The 15,408-nt window shown below is 46.2% G+C and overlaps 1 protein-coding gene across 1 annotated transcript in view; it reads left to right on the forward strand.

Annotated features, from left to right (window-relative positions):
• SHISA6 (shisa family member 6) overlaps window positions 1–15,408 on the forward strand; it is a 380,789-nt gene that overhangs the window by 310,056 nt on the left and 55,325 nt on the right. The window contains exon 4 of the mRNA XM_077833890.1: window positions 11,243–11,305. Coding sequence (XP_077690016.1) covers window positions 11,243–11,305 — 63 coding nt within the window. The remainder of the gene's footprint in view (window positions 1–11,242; window positions 11,306–15,408) is intronic.

A 15,408-nucleotide genomic window follows, 5' to 3' on the forward strand; every position in this document is an offset into this window, starting at 1 on the left:
CTTCAACTGCAGGCAATGAATGGGAGGTGTGGATTCTCAATATCTTCACTGTTAACAATGTGTGATCTGGAGTAATGAGCATTGGGTTGACCATCAGGGGGCCTGCTGGTCTAATCCTGGGTGTGCTATGAAGAGGCCTTAGGCAAATGACTTCACCTTTCTTCATTGCCTTTCCTACGTGTGGCATGGGGATAATTATACTTATCCTACATACCTCACAGGCTTGTGAGGATTAATTAGTTAATGTCTGAACTGCGCTTTGTGCAGATAAAGAGCTATTAGAAAATCTAAGTGCTCTGAAAAATCAGGCCCTAGAGGTCTTATGTTGGGTACTCAACAATAATAGGGACTTTTGCAAATGTTGGCCTTAATCTCTCTGTGGCTCAGTTCCCCATTTAAAATATGGGGATAATAATACCTTCCTAACACAGAGGGGAGCTGTGTAGATAAACTTGTTTATGCATATGAGACTCAGATACTACAGTGAAGAGAGTCATAGAAAATCTCACGAGGAATTTAACAATTCCATATTCAGTGTAGGGTTTGGATGGTGTGTAATAAATAAAGTATGGGTCATACATTAGTGGGGATAAAAAGAAATGTTGAATAGCTGCCTCGTTCCTGGAGTTTCCTGTGCAATGAATGAGGCAACCATCCTGTTGAAAAAATAGCATGTGATAATGTCATTAAAGACTGTAATAATGCATACTGTGACAGGGTCAGGCCAGATGGCTACAGGAAAGTGATCCCACAGGACCTGGACACCAAATGATTATGGGGGACAACTAATGAAATAACAGGGACAGGAGAGTGGTCAAAGGGTCAAACAAAGGGAACAGGATGGGGACACAGAGCAGAGAACCCTGGACAGCGCCCACTGCTCCTCAAAGGTGTCAAGAGAGTCAGTGGAAGCCACCCAGAGGAACTCTGCCTGGATACGTGAACAGATGGAGGATCGGAAATAGGCCCCACAGTTACAGGAAAGTGATAGGAGGCAGATATATTAGCCCCAGGTTAAGTAGGTCCCTTTTCCCTGGGTAAGGTAACAGGGAAGGTTCCAGAACAATAGGAATTTTCTGGAAACAATTAAGGCAGACAGGCTGATTAGAACACCTGCAGCCAATCAAGAAGCTGCTAGAATCAATTAAAACAGGCAGGCTAATAAGGGCACCTGGGTTTAAAAAGGCGCTCACTTCAGTTTGTGGTGTGCATGTGAGGAGCTGGGAGCAAGAGACACAAGAAACTGAGAGTGAGAAGGCATACTACTGGAAGATGGAGAAATACAAGCATTATCAGACATCAGGAGGAAGGTCCTGTGGTGAGAATAGAGAAGGTGTTGGGAGGAGGCCATGGGGAAGTAGCCCAGGGAGTTGTAGCTGTCATGCAGCTGTTGCAGAAGCCACCGTAGACAGCTGCAATCCACAGGGCCCTGGGCTTGAACCCGGAGTAGAGGGCGGGTCCAGGTTCCCCCCATCCCTCCATTCCCCTAACTCCCTACTTGATACCGGAGGAGTTGACCTAGACTGTGGGTTCCACCAGAGGGGAAGGTCTCTGGCCTGTTCCCCGATCCACTAGGTGGATCAGCAGAGACTGCAGGGATTGTTCTTCTTCCTTTTCCCCATGCTGGCCAGTGATGAGGCTAACTGAGTGAACGGCAGATTTGAGCCACGAATGTGGCCAAACTGAGGGCTGCCATGAACCTCTGAGGCAAGCAAATTCTTCAATAAGCACAGGACCCACCAAGGCAGAGGAGAAACTTTGTCACAATATGTAAAAGGGATTTGAATTAAGGTTGTATGAGCAACTTAAATCTGCCATTTCCTAACTTTTAAGAGATTGTCATTAATGATTCTTTTAATGCATTTTTTTGTATTTTTCATTGTATATTGTTACATATGCACAAGTACATGCAGTATGTAGGTGTAACAGCCCAGCTATGCTGCTCCTGATTGCTTCCCTGTGATTAGGATTTGAAGGTGTGATGTTCGAACACATTGGCTAATCCACCTTAACCTACACATTGAAAAGGTCTAGTGTAGGTAAGGCAATGCAGATTTTAACACAAGCTGAACTGACCAAGTTAAACCCTAGGCTCCCTCTTGCGCTTTAACTTGACAAACTAAAACATGTTCAAGGCAGCATACCTTGTCCATGCTAGATGTTTCACATGTCGGCTTGTCATTCTAGTCTGGGTAAGGCTGTTTAACAAAGTCTTCCTCGCTTCCTGGTCTGCAGCATTTATTTAAGCCCTAAACTGCACAATAACAACAACAAAATAAGACACACCATGAACTTCTCTGCCTAGTGACTCAGACGAGGAGTTTCTGTTACAGTTCTTGGACATTAGTAATTTTCAAGAAAGAGATACATGAATGGCCTAAGTCATGAAAAATCACCCCTCTCTATCTGGAGCAGAGTCCTTAATGCAAGATCTCTTAATGCTTCACCTGCCAAGAAAACTCACTGCTGGACTTGATAAATCCACTGCAGTAGAGATGGCGAGAATAGATTTTTCTATCCAGGGCCCAGGGTTTCTTGCCCTGAATTCCAAAGCACAAATGCACATTGTTACAATAGGGTGGATAAAAATATTATTACTAGGTTATATCAGTGCAGATAAGTAGATGTTATTATGTTTTTCAGCCATGGCTGTTCTTTCTGAACGTCTGAGGCTGCTTTGCTTTCTGTCCCTAGCTCTCAGAGTAATTCCTCTTCAAGATGGCTTTCTTACACTTAAGCACTGTGGAATCTTAGCACTTGAAGGGAATTCACTATTGGTCTATGCTGGTGCCAAACAGCTATCTTGTCGTCATAAACCACTTATTAAATTTTTCTCTGAATCTTAGATAAAAACTGGGTGATGGGGGGGATGTGGAGATTACTGGAAAGAGCAGATCATCAGGAAAGGAGATAGATGGGAAAACAAGGAAGCAAAAGCTGTTTCGTAGGTGGATTGAGTCTGTTTAGTGTTTCTCTTCCCCCCCGGAATAACAATTCCAGATGAGTTACCTGCATTAAATGCTATAAAATGAACATAAAAATATTGTATAACTTACAGAAACATCATATATCTGTAGGATACTTGAGATGTATTAAAATATTTTAGTACTCCAGTTTTTATAAGGAACTTATTAGCAAAGACAAACCAGAAAATGTACCCTTTGCTCTGCAGAATCTATTTTTTCCATTGCAGAACAAAATTAATCCATTTTTTATTAACAATAAACATGTGGGAAACATTAACTGCATAACCATGCCCTAGGGAAAAGAGAGACATAAACATTCTCCAAAGAAAGGGTGACTGCCTACATAGGAATATCTCTCTTCAATGGAAAGTACAATGAGGCCTCTTTGGGGGCTATTTAAAGTTTTCTTCATCAATTACCAGAAGTTCAAGACCTTGAATCAGGAGACTCAATGAGTGATTTATGCTGCAAATTAGAACTGTCAGTCTCAGTCCTTGGAAGAAGAGCTCCTTTCTAAGTTCAGATCAATACATCAGTAGCTGAGAAGATCCTCTTCTGTCAAGAATCAGGATGAAAGGCTGTCAGACACTTTTGACTCCCAGAAAGCTTACTGAAATGTTCTGATCTGAGTTGCTTATTAAGGGCTCCATCCTGAAAGATGCTGAGGGCTCTCAGTTCCCACTGGGCCTAATCCTGAGAGGTACTGAGCACCTGCAATGTCCCCTGATGTCAGCAGGTGTTGCAGGTACTCCATCGCCCTCAGAATTTGGTCCAGTGACTTCCATGGAATTAAGGGTGCTAAGGCAACCTGACAGGATGAGGCCCTCAGACACTGAAGTGTCCTATAAGATGGCAATGCATGATTTTTTTGAGGCACTCACCCTTTTTTTAAATCACTTGTTTGTCGCCAATCAAACCAGCCAAGTCTTTCCCAAAAGTCACTTGTACCCTATCCAAAATTGGGAGAACTATTCATTTGAATGGTTTAGGATGCTTTACCCTGCTCCTTCCAAAGTACAGCTGCAAATTCCTCAGCCAGGGGGAGTTCAGAGGAGCACCCAGCCCATGGATGTCTCTCCCAACTCAGCATTTCCTTTTCAACCCCAGCTCCACAAACTTCCCAAACCTCCCTCTCCTTGGCCACAGGGCTTCTTCCGGGTGGTTCCTCCAGCATGTGCGGGGAGAGGAGAGAGTGGGGAAGGAGGAGGGAAAGGGGGGACGAGGCGAGGGGAGGTTAACGTGCTGGCTCGCTGGACTCTAGACCCAGCTGCTGCAACAGCAAGGATGCTGTATTCATTTCCTCTGCAGAAGAGACTCCAGTCTGCACTCCCCCTATAAGGTAACCCCGGCTCAGGCGTGGCAGAGATGCTAGAAAGCTGCACCCGCACGTGCTTGGGAGCTGTAATGTGTGCAAATGACAGCTTCACCCAGGCACAGCCGGCAAAGACCATGCATCCATCTAGTCTGATAGCCTGCCTCTACACTGGCCCTTACTTGGTGTCTCCTCTCCTCGCACAGACAGCTCCCCACCCTGGCAGCCTCTCCCCCTCCCCAACACTGACACTGCCCCCCCCCCAAACTGAGACTGCTGACCGATAGCAGGATGCGCCCTCCTGTGTGCTGCCCCCCCCCCCAAACTGAGACTGCTGACCGATAGCAGGATGCGCCCTCCTGTGTGCTAAGTCTTGTTTCCTGGGGCAGCAGTTACTGGCTTTATGACTCGGCCTCTTGTTTAATCTTGTGGGCTACTGCATTTGGCCCTATTCTAATTACATGAATTTGCTTCCTTTGCAAAGATGTGAAAAGTCCTTAAAAGCTCCTGTCTGTCCACGTGGTTTCTCCTGGGCTTTGAAGTAGCTCAGAGCACAGTGTTTTTTTAGGGCTCTGTGGCTGTCTAGCAACCCCTATTCTAGCCAGTTAGTCTCTCTCTCTCTCACTTAGTTATCGTTAGTTAATTTCTGCTCCAGCTGTGCCCAGAGAATTCATATTATTAGCTGACAGTCAAGAATGCTGTTAATCTTTCATTTCCTTAATGGAATATCCCAATAACTAGAGGTGAGCTCAGTGCTCATCTCTCGGGCCGTACGCCCACAAACTAGACATCATCCCTCTGCAGAGCCAGCACTTCACCTCAGTAAAGCTGGACAGATGCAGGAAGCTCTCCCATCTTTGTTAAAATAGTTTATTTCTTTTAGGTGGGTTCGGCACAGCCTCCAAGAGAGTGAAACTGAGGCCAATATTGCATTCAGATACTCGAGCAGCCCAGACATATTGGGTACAGCTGCACTGCAGTTAAACACCTGTAGCTGGACCAGGTCAGCTGACTCAGGCTCAAGGGGCTTAGGTTGCGGGGCTGTAAAACTGCAGTGTAGACGTCTGGCTCGGGCTGAAGCCTGGGCTCTGGGATGGCCACAATGGGGGTGGGTCTGTCTACCCTGCAGTGCAAGCCCAGGATTAGTAAAATTAGAGTCAGCAGACGCAGCATTTGTTAATCTCGGGCATGAGCATCTACACTCACTTGTAACCCCAGGTTAGGAAGGGTTGGACCCTGGATCTCAACCTGGGGCTCCAGCATCTGTACTTCATTATGCAAGCCCAAACTCCCATGCCCCAAACTCCCTAGCACCCGCCCAAAAGGTGGCCACTCCAGCCCTTTGTTCATGGTGCAGTGAGGAAAAACTTGAGTGTCCAGATGACAAAGAAAGTCAGCCAGGGGGATTATGGGATACTTTTGGAGGACTCCCAGAGCCCCATTCCAGTGGGGCTGTACCTACATTGCACAGCAATAGTGCTTGAACTACTCCTAAGGGAATTCTGCACCAAAAAAATTAAAATTTCTGCACACAATATTTTAAAATTCTGCAAAATTCTGCATATTTTATTGGTTAAAATAACCAATATAATCACACCATTTTTAATTATTGTGATAATTTATTTCAAAGTACTTGTCAGCAAATAATTGAAAATGGTGTGATTATATCATTATTGTGTTTCTGTGTTATTTTGACAATTAAAATATGCAGAACTTTGCAGAATTTTTTTTTTAAATTGTGCAAAATTCCCTCAAGCTTATCAGGGTTCTGTGTGATGCAATCTTTGTGTGGGCAGCTCAGTGCAGGGTCTGGGTGCCGAGGGGAATGGGACTCTGCAGGGGAGTCCAGGTGAAGGTGATTAGGGCTCAGGGCGGGCTGGGGCAGTGGGGCTCAGTGGGGTGGGAGGTCAGAGTGCAGCTGGTTGGGGTTCAATGGGATGGGGGTCTGGGTGTGGGGGGCTCCTGATGCAGGGGATAAGGCTTGGCAGGGTGGAGGTTTGGGGGGGAGGCTCGGTGGGGGCGGTTCTGGAAGCCAGGGATATAGAGGGAGCTCAGTGGGGTGTGCAGGGAGCTGCTCTCCCTGTCTGCCCAACCCCATGCATCCGGACCCTCCTGCATCCACCCCACCACCACTGAGCCGCACCACCCCCTGCACCTGGAACCCCCACCCTGAGCCTTATCCCCCCCACACACACCTAGATCCCCCTGCCAAGCCCCCCGCACCCTCTGTGGTGAAGAACTCCCTGCAGCCAGGGGAAGTTTCTGGGGCTTGATCTGACCCAACTCTGGTTGCTGCTCCATGCAGGGAAGAGGGAGGGGGAACTCTCTCTCCATCCTCCTCCCCTCTCCCTGCCCAGATGGGACTAACATCCCTGAGCAGACAGAGCATCATAAGAACATTAAAATGGCCATACTGGGTCAGGCCAAAGGTCCATCTAGCCCAGTATCCTGTCTTCTGACAGTGGCCAATGCCAGGTTCCCCAGAGTGAATGAACAGAACAGGTAATCATCAAGTGATCAATTACCTGGCACTCATTCCCAGCTTCTGGCAAAACAGAGGCTAGGGACACCATCCCAGCTCATCTTGGATAATAGCCATCGATGGACATATCCTCCATGAATTTATCTAATACTTTTTTGAATCCTGTTATAGTCTTGGCCTTCACAACATCCTCTGGCAAAGAGTTCCCCAGGTTTACTGTGTACTGTGTGAAGAAATACTTCCTTTTGTTTGTTTTAAACCTGCTGCCTATTAATTTCATTGGGTGACCCCTAGTTCTTGTATTATGAAAAGGAGTAAATAGCACTTTCTTATTTACTTTCTCCACACCAGCCATGATTTTATAGCCCTCTATCATATCCCCCCTTAGTCATTTCTTTTCCAAGCTGAAAAATCCCAGTCTTATTAATCTCTCCTCATACGGAAGCCGTTCCATACCCCTAATAATTTTTGTTGCCCTTTTCTGAACCCTTTCCAATTCCAATATATCTTTTTTTAAATGGGGGTGACCACATATGCATGCAATATTCAAGATGCGGGCATACCATGGAATTATATAGGGGCAATATGTTATTTTCTGTCTTATTATCTATCCCTTAATGATTCCCAACATTCTGTTTGCTTTTTGACTGCCGCTGCATATTGACCCCCTTCCCTCAGTGATTTACCTCTCCCCCTAGGTTCTGGAACAGATGCGTCTGAGCTATCGGGGAGAGGTGAGTGAGTACTGGTGCAGCTTCTCTTTGCTTCCCCACAGAAATCATTTTCTGCAAGGAAGCAAAGAAAATCTGCAAGGGGGCATTTTTCTGCTGTGCAGCAATGGCACAGAACTTCCCCAGGTATATTGAACACTGGGTCCTGCCTTGTCTCAGGCTCAGACCCTCACCCATCCTGGGACCGTGGGTCTGAGCCCTGAGTTATGTGATTTGTGTGTAGCTAGAAGGGGAGTTAGGCTTGTGCCTGCAATTACATTCTGGAAAGGAAGCTAGTTCAGTGTCTCCCCACCACTAACTATTCTAGTTCCAAGCTCCAAACTAGTAGCTACACAGAGGTGAACATGGCTGTAAAATGACCCCAGAGCTTGAGTCACATTAGGGTTCAGAAGAGAAAAAAATGACCAGTGAGGAGACTTGGGGTCGAAGGGGCATTTGAGCAGAATGATTTAATGCAAAGAGGAATAAACACCTGGGGTGAAGTCCTGGCCCATTAAAGACTATTGACTTCAGTGAAGCCAGGATTTCACCCTGGGTAAGTTCCTGGACTCTGCAGGAGAGGGCAGTCTCTGCTGCTTCTCTCTTGGTGCATTTTAGATGTGAAAGTTTTGTTGATTAAAGTTTTAAATGTGGGCTTTTCATATACGAAACTGTATCCAACCTCCATTTGTAAACCGTTATCCATCTGCTGCTGTGGAATAAATGGGACCAGTTGTGAATCCAGGTAACAGCTAGATCACTGTGTAACCCACGCACCTCCTGAGTGTGGTGTTCTGTCCCCTCTAGTGGCACCGAGACCACTTTGAAATTAATGAGTCTGCTCTACAGCCTTAGCTAAGGGCCACATGGCTTTTAGCTCATGGAGTAGAGGCTCATACACTAAACTTCAAAGGTCCCAGGTTCAATCCCGCCCGCCGACAATCGGGGTCTGTCGGCGTTACAACTGCTCTGATGTCTAAATTAGCCCATGCAGGAGCTGATCTCTTAGATTCTGATTTTGCAAATTGCTCCATATGGCTGGAGACCTCCACCAGTGCGCAACCCAGTGGAGCTCAGAGCAGATGTCAGGGTCCCCTGAACAGCACAGCTGCAGAATTGAGGCCTAACTGTGAAAATGCTGATGTTCTCCAGTGAGGAGATGGGAGTGGGGTGGGGAAGCTTGTGAAGACACATTTCAAACAGAGGTCATTTTAAAATGCACCAGGCTCGATATGGATTTACTTGCAAATTTTAAAAAAAAAAAAAATGAACCCAACCGCCAGAGTAATTGGTTTGAGACTGAGACTGGTGCTCACCTGTTTCCATCCCTGAGGCAATCTGAAGGGCTGCTGAGCACCTACAACTGCTCTTGAAGTCAATAACAGTTGCAAGTGCTGAGCAGGGCCCTGATCCAAAGCCCATTGAAGTCAGGCCCCACGTGCTCCTCAACTTGCAAGATCAGGCCTAAAAGGATTTAACTCCACTTTCACTACAGAACTCAATACACACTTCAGCATGGATTTGTCAGAAACCACATCTGACTGAATTGTATGGCACAGACTGTGGCTCCTTACTTTTTAAGGAGCTCAGTCTGTTTAGTTTATCCAAGAAAAGTCACAGAAGTCCCAACATGGGGAAGAGATTTCTGATTCGAGTGAGCTCTTTAATCTAGTAGGAAAAGGTAGAATGAGATTCAATTGTTGGAAGCTGAAGCTAGACAAACCCAGATTAGAAATAAGGTGCAATTGTCTGAACAGTGACGGGGACTAACCAACTTACCTAGGGATGGGGTGGATTCTCCATCACTTGAAATCTTTTAAGACTGGGTATCTTTGTAAAAGAGCTACTCTAGCTCAGACAAGAGTGATGGGCTTAATGCAGAAATTTCTGGGGAAGGTCACTGGCCTGTCTTATACAGCAGGTCAGACCAGCTTATCACAATGCTCTGTGGTCTAGGTCCTTCTGGCCTTGTAATCTACGAACCAGTGAAACTCTATCCAGGCTTTTTGTGAGATTCCAGAACATTTAGTGTGTTTTATTTTATATTTTTGACAGGTTTCAGATTAACAGCCGTGTTAGTCTGTATTCGCAAAAAGAAAAGGAGTACTTGTGGCACCTTAGAGACTAACCAATTTATTTGAGCATGAGCTTTCATGAGCTACAGCTCACTTCATCGGATGCATACCGTGGAAACTGCAGTAGACACTATATACACACAGAGACCATGAAACAATACCCCCTCCCACCCCACTGTCCTGCTGGTAATAGCTTATCTAAAGTGATCATCAAGTTGGGCCATTTCCAGCACAAATCCAGGTTTTCTCACCCTCTGCCCCCCCACACACAAACTCACTCTCCTGCTGGTAAGTATCACACATTTGCCACTTCCTGTCATCTGTCAGGATCTGATGGGATGAACAGAAATGCTATAGGGAAAACTATTCTTGCAGCATTTCTGAACCCACAGAAATCAATCAGCACTGGAGGATCTCGGGAGAATGTTGCATTTGAGGAGATTTCCAGGCCATTGGCTCACTCTAAAAGGTTTGGCGAGGTTCAGAACATTTGGATGCTTGTCTGAATCAAACCACCACACTTTTGAGCCTTGTTCACCACTTGCTGAAGGTTGGGCTAATAGTCTTGGTCTCCTCAATGGAATCTCAGTTGAGTTAGGTATCTGGTATGCCACCACCCAAATAAATCACCTCTGATCACGTACTCCGTCTGCAGCAAGAAACTCTACACGTTAAAACAGCAGGATAAGACTCCCCAATAAGCTGATGTATCTGATGGTGATGATTCAGCCTAAGCATGTACGTTACTTATTAAGGGCTTACCTGGAAACTTATGCAACATATGGTATGGATTAGTGGCTACTTGCCTAGTGCTATGCTGCTGTTTATTACAGTGGGAAAGAGGGAAAGATGCTTTGCAGTTCATAGAGGAGTTACTACTATTATTATTTATTAGTGATGGTGATACTGCTGTTAATCCTTTTTTGTCTCTTTGCAGCAAAGGGTGTTTAGAATCATAGAATCATAGAATATCAGGGTTGGAAGGGACCTCAGGAGATCATCTAGTCCAACCCCCTGCTCAAAAGCAGGACCAATCCCCAATTAAATCATCCCAGCCAGGGCTTTGTCAAGTCTGACCTTAAAAACTTCTAAGGAAGGAGATTCAGTTTAGTACTGAATGTAGAGAAGCCTGTGGTCATTCTCATCTCTTCTAGGAGGGGCTCTATTGTCTAGGTCCAGCTCCTATGAAAACTCTGTCTCCAGCACATGAGTCTTGCTGGTTGCTGTTTTCATTGTTCCCAGGGAATGTAGTTGGTGGCAGAGGGAACGTCTGTTTCTCAGATAGCCAGGAACAATCCCACACGAGGTTCTGAATGTCAGGACACAGACCAGGAACTCTATTCAGTGGGCATGGATCACTCTAGTGGCTTCAGAGGGAGTTACTGGAACCCAGGATCTCTCATGGTCCCACCCTGGATGTTGAAATCCATGTCCTGCTTAGAAGTGCTTCTTACCTTGCAGACGTTCCATTCTGCAGGCTCAACAGAATGGAGGCAGTTTTCCATTATCATGTTCCTCTAGCATCTGGAATGTTAAGTGAATAACATGAAAGACTCTTCTGCTTTCTTAAGCATTTTCTTTTCCTTTCTTTAATCATGCCGAGATTTCCTGTGAATAATGTGAACTGTAATTATCATCTGCAGATCAGTGGATTCGCTGAGCTGTTTCTTAAAAGGATTTTTTTCTGTGAATTTCAGATGACCAAGAACAAAATTATAACCACCTGATACTAAACAGTGCAACCCAGACACCTACAAATGGTAAGAGAAAATGGCACGTATTGTAACTTTCCTCTGACAGCCGGTAACACTTACTGGCATTAAAATTATGTTTAATGTGAATAGAATAGTTCATATGTCAATGAGATATGAATGATTTATTCTATTTGCATTAAACGTAGGACCATATATCTAATAATGGACACGTTTAAATATGGCCTGATCTCATAGCTTCAATTAAATACCAGCTTTGTGTTTCCTCCTGTCTGGAAGCTCTGTATTCATTTCCATGTCCACCATCGGCTGTCGCAGATCCTGCTGCCTGGGACAGCACCAGAGAGAAGCCCCTCCTGTACCCTCGCCAGCAAGCAGATGACATCATTTCACAATTGCTAAGATAGGCTAGGAATGCATATTAAACACAGGGAAACTAGGGCCTGAACCAGCAGGCTGTTGGTGTCACATGCGGGCGGGGGGGGGGTTGAGATTGAGTTCAGAGCGCTCCTAAACTGACCAGACCCTTAGGGCCCAGGGATGTGCAGACACCTGCCCTTGTGTCACTTGCCAGTATCCCCTCTAGTTTTTCTCTTCAGGCCCCCAGGCTGGGAGCACTTCCAAGGCAGCATGCTCAGCCCCTACAGCAGGGATGGCCTCACCTCACTCTGCAGTGGCCAGCACCAGAAGTGGTACTGACGGGAGTTCGTGGGCTATTGGGGTTGGGGGGTCCCTGTGATGTGGAGTCACTGAGGGAGCAGGGAAGAAATGGAGAGAAAGTCAGGGGATCCAGAAACACTCTCTTTTTCTCACCCTGCACAAGGAGGAGAGCCTGTTTCCATGCTTTGCTCTTTGCTACTCTTCCAGCCATCTGAAAACTGGGCACTTCACCAGCTGTAGGAATGAAAAGACAACAAACAGCAGCGATCACTCACCTTGTACCTCTGCTGACTCATCTCCACAACCCTAGAACTGACCCCTCTGTAGATGGTCTGGGTAGCTTATCACCCCATGGCTGTATAAAACGTACTGTCACCTCTGATATAGGCCTAGTGTTGCCCTTCCAGTGTATCTACAAAGCTTCCCTTGATTCAGTCTTCCATCAATTTGGACAGCCCTTCAGGGGCTCCCTTTGATAGCCTTTCCTCAATGAGCTCTGGAATTTCCTTTCTCTCTGCTGTCCGTGTCTTTCAGTACCTTTAGTGGCCCTTTCCTGTCCAACAATTGTGTCCTCTTGGCCAAATAAACTGTGGTTTCATCTCAGCTTCCTTCAGTAAACTGTCTCAGTGGCCAAAGTGCTTCTCTTGGGGAGGCACAGCATCCTCAACCTCTGCTCATACTTCCTCTTTGAGTCAGATCTTCCACGTGATTCCATTGTTCATAACCTGCATCATCCAAATGGTGTCCATGTCCCTATATCCACAGCTCTGCCTGTCCGTGCCAGGGCCTCACCTTCACCTCTGCTGAAAACCCCTTTTGTTTATTCATCTCCTCTCACCTCATCTACTGCAGCTCCCTTCTCCCTCTGTCTTCTCAAGCCCCAGCTCCCTAGACTCCAGCATGTGCAGAATGCTGCTGCCTACATTCCCTCAGTACAAAATATTCCAATCAAATCACACCCTGCTGGCGCCCAGTTCACTTCACCATCCAGTTCAGAATTATCCTCCCCATTTCCACATGCCTCTTTGGACTTGTTCCACCTGCTTCCCCTGCTCATTTTGCTCTCTCCTTCCTCATAATCTCTCCGCTTGGGTTGTGAGAAACATCTGCTGTCTGAACCATCCCTCTCATTACACCAGCTTTCCACCTCTGTGTAAATCCCATCTGAATACATATCAGTTCTCCCTTTCCTGTATCTCTGAATTTCTTTCTCTCCTGTTACTGTATGTATTATCTAGCTCTGTAGCTATACCAGGTCAGTAAAATATTCTGGGATACATTTATTATGAAAGTTGTCTTATGTTTGATCTGAAGCTTCCACATCTCCACATCTTAAGAGATGTGTGAGCAACAAGAAGTGTGAGCAACAAGGGTGATGTCGTGGTGGGAGTCTGCTATAGACCACCAGACCAGGGGGATGAGGTGGACAAGGCTTTCTTCCAGCAACTAATGGAAGTTACTAGATCGCAGGCTCTGGTTCTCATGGGAGACTTCAATCACCCTGATATCTGCTGAGAGAGCAATACAGCGGTGCACAGACAATCTAGGAAGTTTTTGGGAAGTGTAGGGGACAATTTCCTGGTGCAAGTGCTGGAGGAACCAACTAGGGACAGAACTCTTCTTGACCTGCTGCTCACAAACCAGGAAGAATTAGTAGGGGAAGCAAAAGTGAATGGGAACCTGGGAGGCAGTGACCATGAGATGGCCAAGTTCAGGATCCTGACACAAGGAAGAAAGGAGAGCAGCAGAATATGGACCCTGGACTTCAGAAAAGCACACTTTGACTCCCTCAGGTAACTGATGGGCAGGATCCCCTGGGAGAATAACATGAGGGGGAAAGGAGTCCAGGAGAGCTGGCTGTATTTTAATGAATCCTTATTGAGGTTACAGGGACAAACCATCCCGATGTGTAGAAAGAATAGTAATTATGGCAGGCGACTAGCTTGGCTTAACAGTGAAATCCTTGCTGATCTTAAACACAAAAAAAGAAGCTTACAAGAAGTGGAAGATTGGACAAATGACCAGGGAAGAGTATAAAAATATTGCTCAGGCATGCAGGAGTGAAATCAGGAAGGTCAAATCATATTTGGAGTTGCAGCTAGCAAGAGATGTTAAGAGTAACAAGAAGGGTTTCTTCAGGTATGTTAGCAACAAGAAGAAAGTCAAGGAAAGTGTGGGCCCCTTACTGAATGAGGGAGGCAACCTAGTGACAGAAGATGTGGAAAAAGCTAATGTACTCAGTGCTTTTTTTGCCTCTGTCTTCACGAACAAGGTCAGCTCCCAGACTACTGCACTGGGCAGCACAGCATGGGGAGGAGGTGACCAGCCCTCTGTGGAGAAAGAAGTGGTTCGGGACTAGTTAGAAAAGCTGGATTAGCACAAGCCCATGGCGCCGGATGTGCTGCATCTGAGAGTGCTAAAGGAGTTGGTGGATGTGATTGCAGAGCCATTGGCCATTATCTTTGAAAACTCATGGCCATCGGGGGAGGTCTCGGACAAAAGGAAAAAGGCCAATGTAGTGCCCATCTTTTAAAAAGGGAAGAAGGAGGATCCGGGAACTACAGGCCAGTCAGCCTCACCTCAGTCCCTGGAAAAATCATGGAGCAGGTCCTCAAGGAATCAATTCGGAAGCACTTAGAGGAGGGGAAAGTGATTAGGAACAGTCAGCATGGATTCACCTAGGGCAAGTCATGCCTGGCTAATCTAATTGCCTTCTATGGTGAGATAACTGGCTCTGTGGATGAGGGGAAAGCAATGGGCGTGTTATTCTTTGACTTTACCAAAGCTTTTGACATGGTCTCCCACAGTATTCTTGCCAGCAAGTTAAAGAATTATGGGCTGGATGAATGGACTATAAGGTGGATAGAAAGCTGGCTAGATTGTCAGGCTCAACGGATAGTGATCAATGGCTTCATGTCTAGTTTGCAGCCAGTATCAAGTGGAGTGCTCAAGGGTCAGTCCTGGGGTCGGTTTTGTTCAATAGCTTCATTAATGATCTGGAAGATGGCGTGGATTGCACCCTCGGCAAGTTTGCGGATGACACTAAACTGGGAGGAGAGGTAGATACGCTGGAGGGTAGGGATAGGATACTGAAGGACCTAGGCAAATTAGAGGATTGGGCCAAAAGAAATCTGATGAGGTTCAACAAGGACAACTGCAGAGTTCTGCACTTAGGACGGAAGAATCCCATGCACCGCTACAGATTAGGGGCCGAATGGCTAGGCAGCAGTTCTGCAGAAAAGGACGTAGAGGTTACAGTGGACGAGAAGCTGGATATGAGTCAACAGTGTGCCCTTGTTGCCAAGAAGGCCAATGGCATTTTGGGATGTATAAGTAGGGGCATTGCTAGCAGATCGAGGGACGTGATCATTCCCCTCTATTCGACATTGGTGAGGCCTCATCTGGAGTACTGTGTCCAATTTGGATCCCACACTACAAGAAGGACGTGAAAAAATTGGAAAGTGTCCAGCGGAAGGCAACAAAAATGATTA

Source organism: Eretmochelys imbricata, chromosome 14 (genome assembly GCF_965152235.1).
Source record: "Eretmochelys imbricata isolate rEreImb1 chromosome 14, rEreImb1.hap1, whole genome shotgun sequence".
NCBI classification, from domain to species: Eukaryota; Metazoa; Chordata; order Testudines; family Cheloniidae; genus Eretmochelys; species Eretmochelys imbricata.